At 58.3% G+C, this 22708-nt stretch overlaps 1 protein-coding gene across 1 annotated transcript in view; it reads left to right on the top strand.

Annotated features, from left to right (window-relative positions):
* The first annotated feature begins 907 nt into the window (after positions 1 to 907).
* The window catches only part of LOC125637840 (uncharacterized), a 29019-nt gene continuing 7218 nt past the window's right edge, over positions 908 to 22708 (top strand). Inside the window, exons 1-11 of the mRNA XM_075129055.1 lie at positions 908 to 996; positions 1810 to 1961; positions 2103 to 2194; positions 2603 to 2729; positions 3156 to 3305; positions 3612 to 4783; positions 11429 to 11737; positions 13494 to 13698; positions 13899 to 15389; positions 20227 to 20399; positions 21376 to 21478. Of these exons, the coding sequence (XP_074985156.1) occupies positions 1841 to 1961; positions 2103 to 2194; positions 2603 to 2729; positions 3156 to 3305; positions 3612 to 4783; positions 11429 to 11737; positions 13494 to 13698; positions 13899 to 15389; positions 20227 to 20399; positions 21376 to 21478 (3943 nt within the window). The 5' untranslated portion in view covers positions 908 to 996; positions 1810 to 1840. The remainder of the gene's footprint in view (positions 997 to 1809; positions 1962 to 2102; positions 2195 to 2602; positions 2730 to 3155; positions 3306 to 3611; positions 4784 to 11428; positions 11738 to 13493; positions 13699 to 13898; positions 15390 to 20226; positions 20400 to 21375; positions 21479 to 22708) is intronic.

Here is a 22708-nt window from a genome sequence, read left to right as displayed (position 1 = left end):
TTCTGATCCAGTCCGGAGCGACTCCATTTTCAGGGCCAGATTCTGAGCTCAGTGACCCTGGTGTAAACCTGGAGCGAGCCAAATCTACCCCATGATTAACTCCAGGTCCTAACCTGGCCTTCCTGGCACGCTAACCAAAAATAACAATTCAATTAATGCTGAAACTCAAGTCGACCAGGGTATTCCTGGAATTAAAACCGAAGGCAGGGATAAGTGTGGGTCAGATCTCGCAGCAGGTGCTTCAAACAAGTCCTTCATTCTAGAAGGAAAATCCTACTCATTTGCAGCATGGGGGTCCGCCTGGACTGGGAAGGGACAGTGCCTCCTACTGAGCCCTGCCCCACTCCCTGCAGCACAGCGCCTCCTAGCGCCGCACTGGGGCATCGGGGCCGGCCCTGGCTGCCCAGGGAGAGCGCCCCCTGCTGAGCCCCCGCTCCCTGCAGCACAGCGCCCCCTAGCGCCACACTGGGGCGTCGGGGCCGGCCCTGGCTGCCCGGGGAGAGCACCCCCTGCTGAGCCCCCGATCCCTGCAGCACAGCGCCCCCTAGCGCCGCACTGGGGCAGCGGGGCCGGCCCTGGCTGCCCGGGGAGAGCGCCCCCTGCTGATCCCCCGCCCCCTGCAGCACAGCGCCCCCTAGCGCCGCACTGGGGCAGCGGGGCCGGCCCTGGCTGCCTGGGGAGAGCGCCCCCTGCTGATCCCCCGCTCCCTGCAGCACAGCGCCCCCTAGCGCCGCACTGGGGCATCGGGGCCGGCCCTGGCTGCCCGGGGAGAGCGCTCCTTCTCTCCACAGCCGAGTGAAGGGTTAATACGACCGATCACTAGAAGCCTAGACAGGACCAGGCGGGTCTTCTCTGGGGGGAACGAAATAACAAAGGGACCTTCCGCTTCCTTCCTCTCCCCCCACAGTCCAGGCAGCTGGGGGGAGGGGGGTATCCAGCGGATGTGGGGGGGGGGAAGGGGCCGATCCCCAGTCTCCCCTAGCCCCGGGCAAGCAGGTATGTGGGTGCAGACAGGGTACCTCTACGCCTTGCACCGCTGGGGGATGCGTGCATTGATTTGCTCGTCAATTGCATGGTGCAGATGAAGCAGAGGGAGGTGGGATGGGATGAGGGGGAGGTCGGAGAGGACCCCGCGTTCCCCAGCACCCCCTGAGCTCTGCCCCTCTGGATCGGGGCCCCACCAAGGAGGATCGAACCCCCAATCCCTGGCGCTGCTGAGTCCGGGACATCTGGGGAGGGAGCTGAGCCCAGCAGGGTCACCCCCGTGCCATCAGCTCTGGGGGTGCGTGGGGGGGAGGGGGATGTGCAGGGTCCCCCCGACCCAGCCAGCTCTGAGGGTGCATGAGAGCGGGGGGGGTGTGCAGGGTCCTCCCAACCCAGCCAGCTCTGGGGGTGCATGGGGGGTGAGGGGTGTGTGCAGGGTCCCCCCAACCCAGTCAGCTCTCAGAGTGCACGGGAGAGAGGTGTGTGCAGAGTCCTCCCAACCCAGCCAGCTCTGGTGGTGCATGAGAGGAGGGGGGTCTGTGCAAGGTCCCCCCAACCCAGCTAGTTCTGGGGGTGCTTGGGGTGAGGGGTGTGTATGGGATCCCCCCAACCCAGATAGCTCTGGGGTTGCATGGAGGGAGGGGTGTGTGCTGGGTCCCCCCAACCCAGATAGCCCTGGGGGTGCATGGGAGGAGGGGATCTGTGTAGGGTCCCCCCAGTTCCACCAGCTCTGGGGGGCGCACAGTGAGAGGGGGCATCTGTGCAGCTGAAGACCGCAGGGTTCCCCCCACACACACCCATCCCCATATTTTGGGTGGGTTGCAGGTGACAGTTAGTGGGACGGACAGCAGTGAAGATGGACTCCCCCCGAGGACTGTGGGAGGCAAGGAGGCTGCACCCCAATCCTGCACCCCAAGAGGAGGCAGGGCCAAGCCAATGGCCAGAAGCCCAGGACCAGGAGCCCCACATGTTACAAGGTAGGGCTCAGTGTTTGGGGGGGGTGTCTCCCCAGCAGGGGTCACTCTCCTTGAGGTGGAGGGGCTCTGGGGGGACCCCAGGACTGAAAGGGAGGGTTGGTTCCCCTGGGGTCTCCTAAACGACTCGCTCTTCTCCCTCAGATCTCACATGCCCCCAGGTGTCTCTGCCTAGCTCGGAGAGGCGTGAGCCGCAGCGGGGCCCGGCTGACCCGCCCTGGGAGCCTGGCGTCCAGGTGGGTCGTGGGGCCGGCTGGGTTCCTGGGAAGAGGAGACTGGCCTAGATTCTGGTCTCAGTGACCCCAGTGTACGTCTGGGGTGGGGCAGGAGTGAGCAGGCGGGATACCGGGCGAGCTGGGCCCCTGGGTCTGAACTGGGGCGAGATACCAGGCTCGATGGATGTATGGGTCTGTTGCTGTGAATGTTGCTAGGAAGTGAGGCTGCTGGGATATTCCCACAATGCACTGGGGCACGTGGGCCTGGGCAGCCCAGGGGCCGCTGCTGGGATATTCCCACAATGCACCGGTGCAGCATGAGGGTGTCTGCCCAGATATTCCCAGAAGGCAGCTGGGCACTGGCCAGCTCCACCCCTCAGAGAGCAGGGGTGTGGCCGCGGCGCCCAGTCGGGTCCCTTGCGGTTCCAGGCGCCAGTAACGTTCGAAGAGGTGGCCGTGTATTTCACCGAGGACGAGTGGCGTCTCCTGGACGAAGGGCAGAGGCGGCTCTACAGGGATGTCATGCTGGAGAACTACACCAACCTCAGCTTCCTGGGTGAGGGTCCGCTTCTCCGCGGGGACAGGAGCTGGGCAAGACAGTCCCCGGCTCTAACCACTAGACCCCACTCCCACCCAGAGCTGGGGATAGAACTCAGGAGTCCTGGTTCCCAGCCCCCCTTGCTCTGATCACTAGACCCCACTCCCCTCCCAGAGCTGGAGTGAGAACCCAGGAGTTCTGGCTTCCAGACAACCCCCATCACTCTATCGTTTTACTCTATACTAAGTATTTCACCAATGGAATGATCTATCTGTCTATCTCTCTACCCCCATATCTATCTATCCATCCATCTATCCCATACCTCTCTTTCTCTCTCTCTTTCTCTCTCTAATACCCTAGGCCGATCTCTGTCCATTAACACATCCCCCAGCCGAGCCAACTCGGCCCCCTCCGGGAGCTGAATTCCGCTCTCTGCTTTCCTAGTCGCTCCGGTCTGGTCTAGAGTCTCACTTGATCTTATCCCGCCGCTGGCAGGATTCCCGGTCCCCAAACTGGCCGTGATCTCCCGGATGGAGCGAGGGGAAGAGCCGTGCGTCCCGGATCTCCAGGGCTCTGAGGGGAGGGAGATCCCAGGTGAGGAGTGAATGACACCAGCTCGGCGACCGTCCGGGAGTGAAGGGGAAGGTTTGCCCGGTCTCGCTTAGTGTCCCCACCAGCGGGTGCCCGAGCCCCGTGGCAGGATCCCGTCCCTCCCGCAGCCTTTGAGGGCTCAGCTGGGTCATTGGGGCAGAACCAGCCCCTCTGTTCCCCTTGGGGGGAGGTTCGGGGGCTCGGTTCCTGCCCACTGGGTTTTCTATTTAGTCACCAACCCCTTTGCTGCCCGCTCTGTCCGCGGCCCAGGGAACGAGCCCTGGCTGGAGTCTCTCTCTCTCCCCCCAGCCGGTGCCAGGACGGCGAGTGAGAATCCCCAGCAGAGAGTGGATCTGCGCGGGACATTCCCGTGGAGCTCGCAAGAGGACGTATCCCAGAATCCTCTAGGAGCTGATCTGTGCGGGCAGTTTTCAGGGCGATCCAAAGAGGACATATCCCAGCGTCCCTTGAGAGGAGATCCATGCAGGCTGTCCTCCACCCAGCAACCCAGAAGGGCCCGTCCAGGGGCGGGAGCGGGGGGCCGCCTGGGCCCGCCCAAGGGCCCCCGGCGCGGGGAGCGGCCCACCATCTGCGGCGAGTGCGGGAAGGGCTTCCTGCAGAACTCGGACCTGGTGAAGCACCTCCGCACCCACACGGGCGAGAGGCCCTACCCCTGCCCCCAGTGCGGGAAAAGCTTCACCCAGAGCTCGGCCCTGACCCAGCACCTCCGCACCCACACGGGCGAGCGCCCCTACCCCTGCCCCCAGTGCGGGAAGCGCTTCACCGAGAGCTCCACCCTGGCCCAGCACCGGCGCGTCCACACCGGCGAACGGCCCTTCCGCTGTCACCAATGCGGCAAGGCCTTCAGCCTCAGCTCCACCCTGAAGAAGCACCAGCGCACCCACACCGGCGAGCGGCCCTACGTGTGCGAGGCGTGCGGGAAGAGCTTCGCCGAGAGCTCCCACCTGGCCAACCACCAGCGCGTCCACACCGGGGAGCGGCCCTACCGGTGCAAGGAGTGCGGCCGGGGCTTCAACCACACCTCCACCCTCTTCAGGCACCAGCGCGTCCACACCGGCGAGCGGCCCTACCCCTGCGGGGACTGCGGCAAGGCCTTCAGCTGGACCACGGCCCTCAAGCAGCACCAGCGGGTCCACACGGGCGCCAAGCCGTACCGGTGCAGGGAGTGCGGCAAGGCCTTCAGCTGGAGCTCCACCCTCAACCAGCACCGGCAGGTCCACTCCGGGGAGAAGCCCCACGTCTGCCCCGAGTGCGGCCGCGCCTTCGCCCGCAGCTCCCACCTGGCGCAGCACCGGCTGGTGCACTCTGGGGAGAAGCCGTTCCAATGCGGGCAGTGCCCGCGGGGCTTCATCCAGAACGCCCACCTGGTGTCCCACCGCCGGCTGCACGCCGCCCCCGCCGGGTCCCCCCAGGGCCAGGAGGAGGGCCCCGGCGACCGGGGCCGGGTTCAGCTCCCCCCGTGAGCCCGCTGCTCCCCGCTCGCCCGCCCTGGCTTGGGGGTACCTGCGCTGCACACCCTGGCATAAGTTAGAACAGCTTCAGAGCTGTTGCTGGCCACGCCCCCTCCTTCTCAGGCCCCACCCCCTCAGATGCCCCTCCTTCTCAGGCCCCACCCCCTCAGATGCCCCACCCACCTTGGCCCTGCCCTAAAACATGCCACTGCTACCCAGGCTTTGCCCCCTAAAATGCTCTGAAGTGCACCCCCTGCCTAGGCCCTAAAACACCCTCGCCAGGCCCTGCCCTTGACATGCCACTCCTACCCAGGCTTTGCCCCCTAAAATGCTCTGAAATGCACCCCCTGCCTAGGCCCCACCCCCTGTGATGCCCCCTCCCTCTCAGGCCCCACCCCTGATGCCACCTCCCTCCCAGGTCCCACACCTGACATCCTCCTCCTAGACTCTGGTCCCAACAGGCCCCCTGCTCTGTCCCTTCCCTCCCAGACTCTGCCCCAATAGCCCCTCTTTACCAGTCCCCGCCCACTGACACACCCACCGTTCTCCCCCTCCCTCTTAGTCCTGCCTCCTGACAGGCCCCTCCCCCCATTTCCCCCTAACCACGCCCACTGCTCCGCCCCATACCTCCCTAGCCCCAGCCCTACGCTATCCCTTCCCTCCCAGGCTCCACCTCCTGGTGTTGCTCTTCCCCTCCCACCCAGGCCCTGTCCCGGACCCTGGAAAACGTTACAGAGACCGCTTGATTCTGATTTAAGGATGGGATCTTAAGTCCCAGCTAATTAGCACCTTCTCCAACGCTGAAGCACTGACATGGGGAACACAGACTTGATAAAGGGCTTGTCTGGCAAAGATCTAACTGGATCCGATGGCTGGAAGTTGAAGCTTGACAAATTCAGACTGGAAATAAGGTGTAAATGTTGAAGGGGGAGAGGAATTACTTACCGGGGGTCGTGGTGGATTCTCCATCGCTGGCCATGTTTAAATCATAGTTGGGTGTTTTTCTAAAAGCTCTGCTCTAGGAGTTATTTGGGGGATGTTCTCTGGCCTGTGTTACAGAGGAGGCGAGGCTAAATGATCCCAGCGGTCCCTTCATGGCCTTTGTGAATCGATGGACCCCAGTTAAGATAAATCAATTGTATGTTAGCATGTATTAAACCGATCGCGTTAAAGTCTATGTTGTTTCTCAGCTTGTTTAAAATCAAGCTAAATGTGTTATTCTAGAGTCTAGACACAGTCTAGACACTAGTCTACATTTGGGGGAAGGATAGATTTTTTTTCGTTTCCATGCCAATTCCGAACAATTTTAAAAAATCCTTTTCCAGTGACCACAAAATTAATTTTTTCCCCAAATTTCCAGTGAATCAAAATGCCGGAAAAGAAAATCTTTTTGGATCAAACAACATGTTTTGTTTGACCCAAAATGAAAAATTTGGGGCATTATTTAATGTGTTTTTTACTCTAAAAAAAAAAAAAAGGCAAGAAAATTTAGAATTGAAAAGACATTTTGAATTAAAAAATCTAAACATTTTGGGGTTTTGGGAATTTTTTTTTAGGGTTCCCCCCTCCCCCCAAAAGAAGCTGGTGAAACGGATGCAAATCTTCAGTTTTCACCAAAAAAGTTTCAGTCAAAACTTTTCACAAAACTCTAGATACAGATTTCAATTCCAGTGTAGCATCTTAGATAGAGTTCATTAGATCAGTGGTTTTTAAATTGCGGGTCATGACCCAGTACTGAGTCGCGGAACGTAAGGCACTGGGTTGCAGCAGCTCTGGTCAGCACTGCCGACCATTAAAAGTCGATTAAAAGTCCCGTTGGCGATGCTGCCCGGCTAAGGCAGGCTAGTCCCTACCTGTTCTGACACTGCGCTGCATCCCAGAAGTGGCCAGCAGCAGGTCCGCCTCCTAGGTGGGGGGGCCACAGAGCTCCGTGCGCTGCCCACGCCCCAAGCACCAGCTCTGCACTCCCATTGGCCAGGAACTAGCCAATGGGAGCGGGAGGGGGCAGTGCTTGCCGGCGAGAGCCGCTTGCATGTGTCTGCCTAGGGAAAAGATGAGGAAAAATACAAAAATACCCCAACATTTAAAAAAATTGCTCATAAATAATCCAAAAAGTTTTTGCTTCGGAAAGGAAAATGATGAAGTTTTGGAGTAAAAAAAAAAAAGGAGTATTCCCCTCAAATCAAATTTTTTTCCTGCCAAAAGTTTAGTAAAATATTTTAAAGACACAAAACATTATGCCTTGTTGGAATTAGAAGAACTTTGAAATTCTGGAATGAGATAACGAGGAAAACCCCAAATTATTAAAAACAATCAAACAAAGTGAAAAGGTTTGGGAAAAATTTTAAAGAAAATGAAATGGTTTTGGAAGGAGAACAATGTTGAATTTTTGAATGAAATGAAAATCTGGGGAGGGGGAAAGATTCCGGGACGTCATTCATTTGTTGCAATCGGTGGCAAAAAATCCAGAAATAGAAAAACACGCAAATTGCATTTTTTCTAACAACAAAACTAGTTTTGCAATACCGTTAAAAGAGAAAGAGAGAGGAATTGTTGGTTTGAGAATGAAAATAGTGTTGAAATTTGGGGGGGGGCGGAATTGAGGAAAAACTCCCCCAAATCAGAACTTCCTGCCCCCCAATTTACAAAACATTCTTTTGAATGAAAACGACGTTGACGTTTTACAATAAAAAACGAGGACAGACGCCCCAAATCGGAACTTCCTGCCCCCCAATTCACAAAACATTCTTTTGAATGAAAACGACATTGACGTTTTACCATAAAAAACGAGGACAGACGCCCCAAATCGGATGTGCCCCAACCTTTTGCCAGACATTGTTTGCAAACCGGTCAGTTTGGGATTGAAAGCAACGTTCCTCGACTTGTGACAGAGCCAAACAAAGTTGTCCGCCATCTCGGGCAGTCCCATCGACTTGGAGAATGAACTTCTCCAGCCGAAACTGAAGACCCGGCGTCTGTAAGAGGTGTTGTAACAGCCTCATTTGTGGCGTGAGTATGGGCTACGTATGGACCCGTGGGTTACAGCTGAATTGGAGGCAAATGGCTACCTTTGATACCCACAACACCTGGTGGAAGTACCCCCAGGAGATGGACTGTGGACATCTTATCATTGGCTCAGATCCTTTTTGGGAAGAGACTTTTTTTGGTTCTGTGTTTGTACAGCGCCTGGCACATTGGGGTCCTGAGGCATACCTGGGCATTAGGACACAGATAATCAATTACACTAATTCCACCAAGGATTGGGATGGGGAAATCCCCAGACAGGAAAGGACCTAGTTCATCAAAACCTCCTTTGGGGATCTGGGGCAATTTCTTGGGGCTTTTGATTGTTGATGGGGATGGTGGAGATGGGCAATCCAAATTCCCTTCCAGTGGGGCTGGGCCTGGCTCCGTCACCACCAGCAGCTCTGTGGCCAATGCACACCAGCTAAGAGGCAGGGTGGCCAAGTGGCTAGAGCGCTGGGCCTCAGGATGCCTCAGTTCTGTTCCTGCCCCTCTCCGGGCCTCAGTATCTCCGTTGGTAAAAATGGGACTACTTTTGTAGACTGCGTTAAGCTCTACCGATGGAAAGTGCTAGCTAAAGGTGAAGTATCATTATAATGCGGCGTGGGAGCTGGAGGAGAAGGGGAAAGGTTCTGAGGGATGTTGAGGCATTGGAGGGAGGATTTTTCCCCTCTGTGTGTCTGTCTGAGAGAGACATAAATGGGTCAGATCCCCAGCTGGAGTCAATTGGATGTATCTCCATCAGGGTCAATGGGGCCAGATCCTCAGCTGGTGTCACTCGGCCATAGCTCCATTGGGGTCAATGGACCAGATGTCCAGCTGGTGTCAATTGGACATTGCTCCATCAGGGTCAACGGGGCCAGATCCTCAGCTGGTGTCACTCGGCTGTAGCTTCAATGGACCAGATCTCCAGCTGGTGTCAGTTAGACATGGCTTCATCGGAGTCAATGGGGCCAGATCCCCATCTGGTGTCAATTAGACATGGTTTCATCAGAGTCAATGGGGCCAGATCCCCTGCTGGTGGGAATGAAGTAAACAGATCTATGCCTGTTGACGCCAGCTGGAGATCTAGATCACTGGAGTCAGATTCTGTGGAGATGGGACCAAAGGGAGAGGAATTTACTGTAGAGTTATGAATTATCCTGACCAAGGAACTTCTGAAATCAGGCCAGGCTGGATTCTATGTTTCACCACCCCTTTGCCACCACTCCAGTAGGCTCCCTACGCTGGTCTCTGGTTACCCTTTCCAGTTCCAACTGAGAAGCAACCCAGTACCAAAAATCGTCGAGCTGCCAGGTACGTCTGTTGGCATCTCTGTCTACACAATAAATCTCTTTCCCTAGTCGCCTGTTGTCTGTCTTGAGTTGCCAGTTCCGCGCTGAACTTGGCCGAATCTGAAAGGAAATGCCTTGGGACCATCAAAAGGCACCTCCTTGACTCCAGGGCTCTTCCACCGCCCAGGCCGCCGATGGGAAGAATGGAAGCGTGGGAGCTTTACAAATACAGGCCGCCAGACTCTTTCATCCCAGAAAGGGTGAGGCCAGTTCAATGGTGGGGTGGCTACCAGCCTCCTCTCTAGTAACAGCCTCAGAGGTGTTGTCTGCAGAGGCACCGTGGGAGCACGGAGCTCCGTGGCCCCACCACCTAGGAGGCGGACCTGCTGCTAACCACTTCTGGGATGCAGCGCAGTGTCAGAACAGGTAGGGACTAGCCTGCCTTAGCCGGGCAGCATCGCCAACGGGACTTTTAATCGACTTTTAATGGTCAGCAGTGCTGACCAGAGCTGCTGCAACCCAGTGCCTTACGTTCCGCGACTCAGTACTGGGTCATGACCCGCAATTTAAAAAACACTGATCTAATGAACTCTATCTAAGATGCTACACTGGAATTGAAATCTGAATCTAGAGTTTTGTGAAAAGTTTTGACTGAAACTTTTTTGGTGAAAACTGAAGATTTGCATCCGTTTCACCAACTTCTTTTGGGGGGAGGGGGGAACCCTAAAAAAAATTCCCAAAACCCCAAAATGTTTAGATTTTTTAATTCAAAATGTCTTTTCAATTCTAAATTTTCTTGCCTTTTTTTTTTTGAGTAAAAAACACATTAAATAATGCCCCAAATTTTTCATTTTGGGTCAAACAAAACATGTTGTTTGATCCAAAAAGATTTTCTTTTCCGGCATTTTGATTTGGGCTGGGAGCCAGGACTCCTGGGTTCTATCCCTCGCTGTGGGAAAGGAGCGGGGTCTAGCGGGTTTGAGAAGTTTGGGCTGGGAGCCAGGACTCCTGGGTTTTATCCCTGGCTGTGGGAAAGGAGCGGGGTCTAGCGGGTTTGAGAAGTTTGGGCTGGGAGCCAGGACTCCTGGGTTCTATCCCTCGCTGTGGGAAAGGAGCGGGGTCTAGCGGGTTCGAGAAGTTTGGGTTGGGAGCCAGGACTCCTGGGTTCTATCCCTCGCTGTGGGAAAGGAGCGGGGTCTAGCGGGTTCGAGAAGTTTGGGCTGGGAGCCAAGACTCCTGGGTTTTATCCCTCACTGTGGGAAAGGAGCGGGGTCTAGCGTGTTCGAGAAGTTTGGGCTGGGAGCCAGGACTCCTGGGTTCTATCCCTCCCTGTGGGAAAGGAGCGGGGTCTAGTGGGTTCGAGAAGTTTGGGCTGGGAGCCAGGACTCCTGGGTTCTATCCCTCGCTGTGGGAAAGGAGCGGGGTCTAGCGGGTTCGAGAAGTTTGGGCTGGGAGCCAGGACTCCTGGGTTCTATCCCTCGCTGTGGGAAAGGAGCGGGGTCGAGTGGGTTAGAGAAGTGGGGGCTGGGACTAACTCCTGGGTTCTAGCCCCAGCTCTCCCAGAGACACCCTGTGAGACTTCTGGTAAGTCATTGCTTTCCTTTGGGCCTCAGTTTACCCAGTTGAAAAACGGGGCCGGTCTCTCCCTCTCTGTGTGTTTGTGCAGCGCCTGGCACAAAGGGGCCATGAGCAGAGCACTCTGTGGGTGCTCTGGGGCTGGAGCGCCCATGGGGAAAAATCCACAGCCAAGCTCCCCGCTGTTTGGGGGCGTGCCGCGAGGAAGCGGGAGGGGCGGGAATGTGGCGCGCTTAGGGGAGGAGGCGGGGAAGAGGCCGGGCTGGGTGGGGATTTGGGGAAGGACTCGGAATAGGGGCAGGGGCTTTGGGGAAGGGGTGGGAGGGGGTGGGGCAAAGGCGGGTCCGGGGGGCACAAGGGGGTCGAGCACCCACCAGCGGGAGCAGAAGTTGGCGCCTATGGCCCGGATCACGGGTGGGGTCTGTGCAGCATCTGGCACAATGGGGCCCCCGCTAGCCGTCAGCACCGGGCACAACCAGGAGGACCCTGCTCTCAGCTGAGTTCTGTGCAGCACCTGACACGGCGGGGGCCCAATCTCAGCTGGGGTCTCTAGCTAGGACAGTAATACACCTAGTTAAAAAAAAAAAAATTCCGTCTCCACTGCGCCGAGACCTTGGGGACTATTTCCGCCACATCACTTCGCTCATGACCCTGCTCAGAGGCATATCTGGGGGCAGAGGACTGGCTGGCTCAGAGGGGTGGGGAATGGGACAAAGGGCCTTTCCCCTCCAGGGGGCGGGGGGTCCGATCCTGCCCCCGGGCTGGGGACTGGCTGGCTCAGCGTGGGCAGGGAATGGGACCCAGGGCCTCTTATCGCCCGGCGTATCCCACTGCTGCCACCACGTGGCGAGCCGCAGCCCACAGCTCGCCCCCTGCTGCAGCGAACGCGTTCCAACGAGACGGCTCCACCTCCTGGGCTTCTCAGCCAGGAAGGAAGAGGGGACAGGCGAGCAAAGGGACCTTCCTGTTCCCAGCTCCTCGAGCCCGCCCCCCACCCCAGCCCCTGGGCTCGGCGGCGGGCTCCCTGGGCCCCGGGGGCCGGATCGGGCTCCCCTGGGGTGGGGAAAATCGTTCCCCCCTCCCCGCTCCGGTGAGTCGGGGCCTCCTGGGAACCAGGGAGGGAACTGAGCCCAGCAGGGTCCCCCCTCCCCCGCCGCCCAGCCCGCTCCGGGGGCGCACGGGGAAGCGGGTGGTGCAGGGTCCCGTCCCCCCAGCTCTGGGGGTGCACGGGGAGCGGGGGGGGACCGTGCATCTGAGCCCACTGGCTGCAACGTGGGATTTTCCTGGGCGTGAACTGGTGGGGATGCACTAGGATAGGGGTTCCCACACCTCTGGTTTTGGTGGCCGGCGAGGACAATTTGTCCTAAAATACTGAATTCGCTTTCGGAGAATCAAATACATCTGCCCGTAGCCACGTCCAGACCATTACAATTGAGCTAGGTACGGGTGGGGTGGTTTTTTGTTTTTTTTTCAGACTCAATAATAAAAATAACGTCCAGTTGTCTCTCTTCTTTACTGGATCTAAGCCAGCGGTTCTCAAACTTTTGTCCTGCGGACCCCTTTCACACAGCAAGCCTCTGAGTGCGACCCCCCCTTATACATTAAAAACACTTTTTTATATATTTAACGCCATTTTAAAGGCTGGAGGCGAAGTGGGGTTTGGGGTGGAGGCTGACAGCTCGCGACCCCCCCTGTAATAACCTTGCGACCCCCTGAGGGGTCCCGACCCCCAGTTTGAGAACCCCTGATCTAAACAGAATAGAAACGCAAATCGGGTGCTTTGCATGTCGTCTTTTGGTTGTTGTTTCTTTTGCTTTTTGGATTGGGTTTTTTTTTTTTTAGTTTTTTTTTTAGATTTGTTAGCTAGTAAGTCTGGGGCTGTGAATCGTGATAGCTGTGTTTCTTAATATCACTTTGCACAGCACCGGACTTGCGAGCTGGGAGGCAGTGAAAAGGGATATTAACAAAACGTACAAATAATCACCTTTCACAGCAGACTTTCTCAGCCCCCGCAAGCCGGGGGACAAATCACACCTTGGAAGGGAGACCGGGGTGATGGGGTGGATGGGAGAGGGGCCGGGGTGGGCAGCGGGGACCGGGGGTGATGGGGTGGATGGGCGAGGGGCTGGGGTGGGCAGCGGGGACCGGAGGTGATGGGGTGGATGGACGAGGGGCCGGGGTGGACAGTGGGGACCGGGGGTGATGGGGTGGATGGGCGAGGGGCCGGGGTGGGCAGCGGGGACCGGGGGTGATGGGGTGGATGGGTGAGGGGCTGGGGTGGGCAGCGGGGACCGGGGGTGATGGGGTGGATGGACGAGGGGCCGGGGTGGGCAGTGGGTGATGGGCTGGATGGGCGAGGGACCGGGGTGGGCAGTGGGGACCGGGGCTGGTGAGCCCGAAGCCCCAGACTGAAGCTGGAAGCCTGAACCCCACTGCCCCAGGAAGCTGGGGAACTCACTCTAGCCGTCTGCTCCTCCGGCATTTGTGGCTCCAGAAGAGAGGGCCCCAATCCATACTGGAGGCCCCGGGGAGGGGCTGCTGCTGTCCTCCCCCCGCCCCCCAATCACCACCCTGGAGGCTGTGGCTGCAAGAAAAGCTCCTGGTGGCCGCAGGCGGCTGCATTTGAGAAACGCTGCACTTGGACGCCCTTCGGTGTAAATGACTATAGGGGAGATTGCACTGTGGGGCAGAGCGAGGGTGGAGGTGGAGCCCACGGCTGGAGTAGCAGGGGGCTTGCCCCTGGGCTCTGCCTCCTGCCCCAGAAACACTCAGTCCCGCAGCGCCTGTTTGATTGAGCCCTCTTCGCTCTGGCTCTGTGCTCACGGGTGCTTTTGGGTTGTCCTCAGGTCGGCGTTGGCCTATGGACGACCCCCGGAGCCATGGAGCCCTCCCTGCAGCGCTGGGAGGCGGTGAGCATCAAGGTGGAGGGAGAAGAGCCCAGTGCCACCGGGGAAGCCCAGCAGGGGGTGCTGGCTCTGAGTCCCTACCCCGAGGCTGCATGCCCACTGGGCTGGGCTCTGAAAGAGGAGCCGGAGTTCCAGCAGGGAATGGGTAAGAAACTGGGGGTGTGGTGGTTGGGGTCTCCCCAGCAGGGGGCGGTCTTCTATAGGTGGAGATCTGTAGAGCAGACCCCCCCAGTGCTCAGATTGGATTTTGGGGCAGGACTGGTCAGGGACAGGGATTTTGGGTACCCCCTTTTCTTCTCTGCCCCAGTTCAGAAAGCCCATCTGGGTTCCTTCTCTCTGTTCCAGCAGGTGATGGTGAAAGCCTGGGATGGGATCCAGTGCAGAAAGATCTGGAGAAGGCTGAACTGCACCAGCTCTTATCGATAGCGGACGTCCCCCAAGTAGAGCTGGGTGAGGTGCTGTCTGGAGGACCTGAAGAAACCGTTCCCCAAGCGGATCTGCTTCGGACGGTCTCTGGAGGGTCTGAAAGAGACGTTCCCCAACTGGATCTGTGTGAGATGTTCTCTGGAGGATCCGAAGGAGATGTTCCCCATATCAACCTGTGTGGGATACCCTCAAGAGGCTCTGTAGGGGAGGTTCCCCGGGTGGATCTGCATGGGAGGCCCTCAGGAGGAGCCGAAGAGGATGTTCCCCAAGCGGATCTGCGGGGGACGTTCTCTGGAGGGTGGGAAGGGGTGGGCATGCAGCAGCGGGGGGACCCTCCAGGGAGGAGCCAGGAGAAGCCAGCCCAGCAGGGCAGCCTCCCTGCCCCGGCCCCGGAGAAACCTTACAAGTGCTCGGTGTGCGATAAAAGCTTCGGGCAGAGCTCCCACCTCATCCAGCACCAGGTGTCGCACACGGGCGAAAAGCCTTACAAATGCCCCGAGTGCGGCAAAGGCTTCACCTGGAGCTCAGCGCTGGCCCAGCACCGACGCATCCACCGCGGCGAGAGACCTTTCGTCTGCCCGGACTGCGGCAAGAGCTTCAGCCAGAGCTCCAACCTGAGCACCCACCAGCGCACCCACACGGGCGAGAAGCCGTTCGTCTGCCCGGACTGCGGGCGCGGCTTCAGCCAGAGCTCCAACCTGGCGGCCCACCGGCGCACCCACACCGGCGAGCGCCACTACCGCTGCTATGACTGCGGGCGGGGCTTCTTGGAGCGGGCGGCGCTGGCCGAGCACCAGCAGGGCCATGCCGGGCATCGGCCCTACACCTGCGGGCAGTGCGGCAAAGCCTTCGGGCAGAGCACCAAGCTGGCCCAGCACCAGCGCATCCACACCGGCGAGCGGCCCTTCCGGTGCGAGGAGTGCGGCAAAGGCTTCAACGACGGCTCCTACCTGGTCAAGCACCGGCGGGTCCACACCGGCGAAAAGCGTTACCGCTGCCCAGTGTGTGGCAAAACCTTCAGCCAGACCTCCAACCTCATCACCCACCAGACCACCCATACCGGAGAAAAGCCTTTCCGGTGTGGGGACTGCGGGCGTAGCTTCATCCGCCAGGCTCACCTGGCTGCCCACCGGCGCACTCACACCGGCGAGCGGCCGTACCAGTGTGCCCAGTGCGGGAGGTGCTTCTCCCAGCGCTCCACCTATGCCCAGCACCGGCGCACCCACACCGGCGAGCGGCCTTACCGCTGCCCCGACTGCGGCCGGGGATTCAGCCAGAACTCCAACCTGGCGGCTCACCGGCGCATCCACACCGGTGAACGGCCCTACCAGTGTGGCCAGTGCGGCCGGTGTTTCGTCCAGAGCTCTGCCTTCACCCAGCACCAGAAGACCCACAAGAAGAGACGGGACTAGGGAGGGATGCGGGGGACTGGCCTGCAGGAAGTCGCTCCCTCTGGGGCAGCTCTGGCTCATAGGAAGCTGTGCCGCTAGGCAGGTCTTGCTCACAGGAAGTCGCCCCACTAGGACATGGTCTGGCTTATAGGAAGTCGATCCATCTAGCGAGCCTCACTCCCAGGAAGTTGTCCCATTGGGTAGGGCATCACTGACAGGAAGTCACCCCCTCTAGCATGGGTCTTGCCCACAGGAAGTTGCACCCCTGAGGTGGGATCACTTTCAGGAAGTCACCCCCGCATCCAGGTCTCTCTGACAAGAAGTTGCCCCCCTGTAGGGTGGGTCTTGCTCACAGGAAATCACACACCCCCTTTGTATCTTGCTCACAGGAAGTCACCCCCTGTAGGCTTAGCCTGTGGCTAACTTGCCATGTGGTCGGATGAGATCCACGAAAATGCCTCGTTATATTAACGAGGTCTCGGGTCTAATGAACCTCTTTCGTGGGGAATGCGGACTTCTAGAGAATTTCTTCTTGAACAGTATAGATGGAGATTGTGCGTGTTCTTGTTCCCCTCTCATGGCTGGTCCAAAAATAGGATACAAGCCTATTACAAAAAGAAAAGGAGTACTTGTGGCACCTTAGAGACTAACATAAGACTAACTAGAGACTAAGCATAAGCTTTCGTGAGCTACAGCTCACTTCATCCGATGCATCCGATGAAGTGAGCTGTAGCTCATGAAAGCTTATGCTCAAATAAATTGGTTAGTCTCTAAGGTGCCACAAGTCCTCCTTTTCTTTTTGCGAATACAGACTAACACGGCTGTTACTCTGAAGCCTATTACAGCTGCTGGTGGATGGAGTTAACTTGTTCAGTTTGTGAAGTAAAGGATCGTGCTTTTATCACTGGAAGACCCAATGTTCGAACCCCGCTGATGACCCAAAATGGTCATTCTATAGTTGTGTCATATTAATGTGCTCAATGGCTGTGAGAGGGTCCTTCCTCGGCTTCAGAGGAAAGAGATCCCTTTGAACAGACAAAGATGCCATTGGTGGGTTCTTCCATAGGTCACACCGCAACTCCATGGTGAGTCTTCTTCAGGTCTTGTCTAGCCACTCTTCTCCTCTTTGACTCTATGGTTGGCTGGAGGACTGGACCTTATAGCCTCGCCAATACTATAAGAAATAGTTGGTTTCTGGATACTGTAAAGAGAAACTTAACTAAGAGGAGAAATTAGGGTCGTGGTTGATATTACAAAGGGCTAACGAATGACCTGTGCACGTTATAAGGATGTTACTGACATGAGCACCACATGTTGTAGATGGTTATAAGCCACGGTTATTGGCCTGTCAGGACTGTGTAACAATCAATGAGCTACTGATCTAAACAGAGATCCGATCGTTTATTAATAAATGGAACCTTTATTATAAAGGGAAAACCGAGTGGTTTTTAGTTCGACTCCTTAAAACTGGTCAATTTTGACGTGCAAAGCCCTATATGAGGCAAAGGCCTGACATATCGATGGGAGAAAAAAATTTGGTGAAAATGTAGGAATTGGAGCTAGTTGAAATATGGGGTTTTAGGGAGAGGAAAATGTTTGCTTTCTCCAGTGGAATATGAATACTGAATAACTTCAGCTGGAGACGGAAATATTTCAATTTGGAAAGGCTGCTGCAGTGTCTCGTGGGAGATCTCGCCCTGCTTTCCATAGGGGGTGGGGTCCTATGCCCTGTCCCATGCTCCAGGGCAGCCCAGTAGCGTCTGCTATTGGGTGGGGCCTCTGCTATGGGACAGTGGCCCCATAACTGGCCCCTAAGGCCTTGTCTAGATTGAGGTGTGTAGGGGCTTTCTGGCATGTCTTATAAACCCCACTTAGTGCCGAGTGTGGATGGGGTCCGATCCTGTCAAACACGTCAGGGGCGTGGCCTAACCCTAGGGGGAGGGGCCTGCCCAACTGCCATAACAGACCCTTTGGAAGGTTCCATTCTCACTGAGAAGGGTATCTGGCCAACTGCCACTTTTGGAAGGTTCCATTGTCAGTGGGAAGGGGAACGGGGCAACTGCCCTAACTGACACTTTGGAATGTTCCATTTTCACAGGGGTGGGGGAAGATAGTCGTGTGCTGATGCAAATCCCCACTACTGGCACTTTGATTTAAAAAAATCCCCCTTTTACTAAAAAGAACAAAAACATTAAAAGGGTCTAATTTTTCAGATATGGAGAAATGAAAATGAAACGGGTCAAATTTGAACCTTTGGCATTTTACCCCTGCTCCCCCTCATCAGTGAAATGGTTCATCCCATCAGCTGGGAGACTCTCTGACCCCTGGAAGGAACCATTACACTTTCGGGAGGGGGGAGGTTAAAATTTCTGGGGAAGCCAGATTGGATTTTTTTTTTCCTATCAGGAAATTAAAAATAAAAATCCTTCCCATTACAGGCCCCTTTTTAATCTGGGAAGGGAGTTTAATCCCTTGAGATTGGGGATAATTTCCCACCCCCGCCCACGAGAATGGTACCTCCCAAGCCCAGAGTGACAGGAATGGGGTCAATACAGTTCTAAGAGGGGTGGAGTGTGATTCTGGATTCACACTGGGGTCACTGAAATCAGAATCCAACCTTCGCTCCATTGGTGTCAATGGAGTCACTCCAGATTCACACCGGGGTCACTGAGATCAGAATCCAGCCCTTATTCTCTTGCGCCAGTGGAGTCATTCTGGATTCACACCAGAGTCACTGAGATCAGAGTCCAGCCTTCACTCCACTGGCGTCAGTGGGATCACTTCGGATTCAGACCGGGGTCACCGAGATCAGCATCCAATCCTCACTCCACTGATGTATATTTTCCTTAAAGCCCGCAGCTCCTGGAGTCACGTGAAATCAGCTTCCATTTGGAAAATAAATGTTTAGGTCTCATGGATGCGGGGAAAAGGTTCAAAACATGACCCAAGTGTGACCCTAAATGTAGCCAAATGAAAAGCACCCTCCTGATTTTTAAGCCAATCTTGTGATTTTGTGAGGCCCCACTTGTGAGTTTTGAAGCTGTAGCAACACCATTGTCTCTTGCGATGAAATGTCGGGGTTTTTTTTGCGGGGGGGAATAGCATTTCAATATGAAACACCTTGGTTTCCCCTTTCCAAAGGATGTTTTCTGTTTATGACATTTACAAATTATAACGCAATCTCATAAAAATGGCAACACTGGAATGCAACACTTAGATTGCAGAGCAAGGGAACCTTTTCAATTGACCCGGAGGGATTTTATTTTCCCAAGATGGATGGATAGATAGTTAGAGGGTGTGGGTGGGGTTAAGTAGACAGACTGACACATAGATGGGGGCTACATATGTGGATGTAGGGATAGATACAGTGTAGTGTATGGGGATAGATAGATTAGATTAGATGGGGTGTATGCGGTCAGGTAGATAGAGGGGGTGTATGGGGATAGATAGCTCAAGGGGGCGTATGCAGATAGATAAATTAGATGAGAGCAGTGTATGGAGATAGATTAGATTAGATTAGATGTGTATGGGGTAGATAGAAGGTTGTATATATGAGGCGGGATGGATAGATAAAGAACAGTGCATAAAGGGATGGATGTATAGATAAGAGATGCATATGGGGATAGACAGACAGGGTGTGTGTATGGGGATGGAGAAATAGATATATAAATAGACAGTGTGTGTGGGGATGGATAGATAGAGGGGTGTGTATATGAGGAAGGATAGCTGGACATATAAGGGTGTGTAAAGGGATGGATGGCGAGACAAGGGGGGCATATTGGGATAGATGGGGGTGCACATGGGGATGGAGAGAGAGATCTATAGACGGGGAGTGTGGGGATGGACAGACATACAGGGGTGCGTATGGGGATCTGGGGATGGATGGATGGATAGACAGGCGTATCCACGGGGTGCAGGGGGATGGATGGACAGATGGGGGTACACATGGAGATGGGTAGACACAGGGCTGAATCTGTAATGAAAACGGTGCTGGGGCAAAAGCAATTTTTTTACATTCATAACTGATGCAGCGAGCCCAGGGGCGCCGGGCTCGGACCTGCCGGGCCCAGGGGCGCCGGGCTCGGACCTGCCGGGCCCAGGAGTGCCGGGCTCGGACCTGCCGGGCCCAGGGGCGCCGGGCTCGGACCTGGCACAGAGGAAGCCCCGGCCGGCTGGTTCGCTCGGTGCCTCCTTGGCAGCCACACGGGCGAGCCTGGCGCCTCTGGCCGGCGGCGGCGGGGGGGGGGCGGCTCTGGGGCCGGCGGCGGCGGCGGCGGCTCTGGGGCGGGCGGCGGGGGGGGGGGGGGCGGCTCTGGGGCCGGCGGCGGGGGGGGGGCGGCTCTGGAGCGGGCGGCGGGGGGGGGGGGCGGCTCTGGGGCGGGCGGCTCTGGGGCCGGCGGCGGGGGGGGGGGGGCGGCTCTGGGGCCGGCGGCGGGGGGGGGCGGCTCCGGGGGGCGGCGGCGGCGGCTCTGGGGCGGGCGGCGGGGGGGGGGGGGGCGGCTCTGGGGCCGGCGGCGGGGGGGGGGCGGCTCTGGAGCGGGCGGCGGGGGGGGGGGCGGCTCTGGGGCGGGCGGCTCTGGGGCCGGCGGCGGGGGGGGGGGGGGGCGGCTCTGGGGCCGGCGGCGGGGGGGGGCGGCTCCGGGGGGCGGCGGCGGCGGCTCTGGGGCGGGCGGCTCCGGGGGGCGGCGGCGGCGGCTCTGGGGCCGGCGGCGGGGGGGGGGGGGCGGCTCTGGGGCCGGCGGCGGGGGGGGGGCGGCTCTGGAGCGGGCGGCGGGGGGCGGCTCTGGGGCGGGCGGCTCCGGGGGGCGGCGGCGGCGGCTCTGGGGCGGGCGGAAGGGCGGGCGGGCGCCGCGCAGGGCCGGGAGCCCCGGGCCGGGGGGACGCGAAGGGCGAAGGCGACTTCCTGTTCCCGGCCTGCTCGGCGGCGCGTCGCCCGGCCGCGGGGCGGGGGCAGGGGGGGGCCCAGTCCCCGGCGCCGAGATCCCCCCCGGCGTCGGCGCGGGGGGGGGGGATTGCACAGGGAGCCGGGGTGAGTCGGGGGCGGCCGGGGGGCGGGGGCCCGAGGGGAGGGCAGAGAGGCAGGAAACGGCAGCTGTGGGAAGTGGCCGAAGGGGGATCAGCTGGGGGGGGGGGGGTGCAGCCGGCTCTGGGGGTGCATGGGGCGGGGGGGGGGGTTAGCTAGGGTGGCCGCCTGGCCAGGGTTTTCCAGGATGGTCCCTTTGTTGAGGTGGCCGGACCGGGAAATCTGTACTGCGAGGGGGGGGCTCTGTGCAGCTGAGCCCGGCAGGGCCCCCCCTCCCCGCCCAGCCAGCTCTGGGGGTGCACGGGGGGGGTCTGTGCCGCTGCCCTCCCCAGCCAGCTCTCGGGGTGCACGGGGGGGGGTCTGTACAGCTGGCCCCCCCCAGCCAGGTCTGCGGGTGCACGGGGGGGGTCTGTGCCGCTGCCCTCCCCAGCCAGCTCTGGGGGTGCACGGGGGGGGTCTGTACAGCTGGCCCCCCCCAGCCAGGTCTGCGGGTGCACGGGGGGGGTCTGTGCCGCTGCCCCTCCCCAGCCAGCTCTCGGGGTGCACGGGGGGGGTCTGTACAGCTGGCCCCCCCAGCCAGGTCTGCGGGTGCACGGGGGGGGGTCTGTGCCGCTGCCCCCCCCAACTAGCTCTGGGGGTGCACAGTCGCCCCAACTCAATCAGGGCCAATGCTGGGAGGTTCCTGGTGTCGCCCCCCACTCGGTGTTGCACTGGACATGCTGGGCCTTTCTGCCCCTATTCACACCATTGGTGTCCTCCCTGCCCACCCGCCCCTCGGGGCATGACTCCCCGTCCCCCTCCATCTACTGCTCTTTCCCCCCCCGGCCTCCCCATTCTTTTCATCCAGCTATTACTCCCCCCACTATGCACAGCCCGTTTGCAGGGAGCCCCTCCCGCTCTGGCTCCCTGCCCCCTGGATGTTCGGTGCTGCCCAGCCAGGGGAAATCAGGGGCCCTGACCCTGGGTGCGTCTCTCCTTGCAGGTGCGGGGGGCTGCGATGGAGGAGTGGGCTCTGCTGGATGAGAGGCAGAGGGAGCTCTACCGGGACGTCATGCAGGAGAACTATGGGGACGCCATTTCACTGGGTGAGGGGCGGCATCGGCACCCCAGGACCGCAGGCAGAGAGGCTGTGACCCCACGTCCCCTTCCCGTGACCTGATGCGGCTCCTCGGCCGTCTCCTCCCGCCCTGCTCCCCGCACAGTGCCCCTGGGCTCCCCATTTCCCACAGCGCCCCTGGGCTCCCGCCCTGCTCCCCCCTTCCCACAATGCCCCTGGGCTCCCCCCATTTCCCATTCTGTCCCTGGGCTCCCCCCGCTCTCCCCTTCCCACAGTGTCTCTGGGCTCCTCCCTTCCCACAATGCCCCTGAGCTCCCCCCCTGCTTCCCCCACAGAGCCTCTGGGCTCTCCCCTTCCCACAGTGACCCTGGGGTCCCACCCTGCTCTTCCCACAGGGCCCCTTGGCTCCCCCTTTCCACAATGCATCTGGGTCTCCCCCTTCTCACAGTTCCCTGCCCACCCGCTCCTCCCACAATTCCCTTGGGGTCCTGCCCCACTCCTCCCACAATGCCCCACGGGACCGCCTTTGATCACCCCGATGCCTTTCAGAGCGGCGCAGGAAACTCTGGGAGGCATCTCCCCAGAAGGCATTGCTGCTGATGCGACTGAGCGTGGCAGTGACGCGCCTCTCCGTGGACACGTGCAGACACCGTGCACGGACATGCCAACGCATGCTCGCTACGGGCCTGATAACTGTCCAACGAAGTACAGTCAAGATCTATCTGGTTCCAGCACTGTAGCATCTGGGCACCTCACACTCTCTAGCGCATTTAGTCTCACAACAGCACTGTGAGGCTGGGCTTTTAGCCCCCTTGTACAGATGAGGAAACTGAGGCACAGAGCAGCTAAATGACTTGCCCATGGTCATCTAGGAAATGTGTGGCAGAGCAGGGAATTGAGCCCAGGTTTTCTGGCTAGCCCCCTGTAACCACGGGGCCACCCTTCCTCTCTGCCCGATAACACCTTTGGGGCTGGAGCTGGCAGAAATGTCTGGAGTGACGGATTTACTGGAAAATGGCCGTATTTAAAAAAAAAAAAAATGACAAAATATTTGGTTTTCTTCAAAAAACACCAATTTGTTTGGGGGGTTTTCTGACAGAAGTGGGAAATGAACAATGGAGGTGGTTTTTGCAGTTTCCCATTGCTGGCGACAGAAGAACAAGGGGGGAAAATGTCATCAATGAACAATTTTCAAAATAGAAAAATGTCACTGAGATTTTCTTTTACTGCTGGTGCGTTTTTTTTAAGTCGGAAATGA

The sequence above is a fragment of the Caretta caretta genome, chromosome 6 (genome assembly GCF_965140235.1).
Source record: "Caretta caretta isolate rCarCar2 chromosome 6, rCarCar1.hap1, whole genome shotgun sequence".
Classification (NCBI taxonomy): Eukaryota; Metazoa; Chordata; order Testudines; family Cheloniidae; genus Caretta; species Caretta caretta.
The sequence above is the reverse complement of the archived record's forward strand: the minus strand, read 5'-3'. Positions and strand labels throughout refer to the sequence as shown.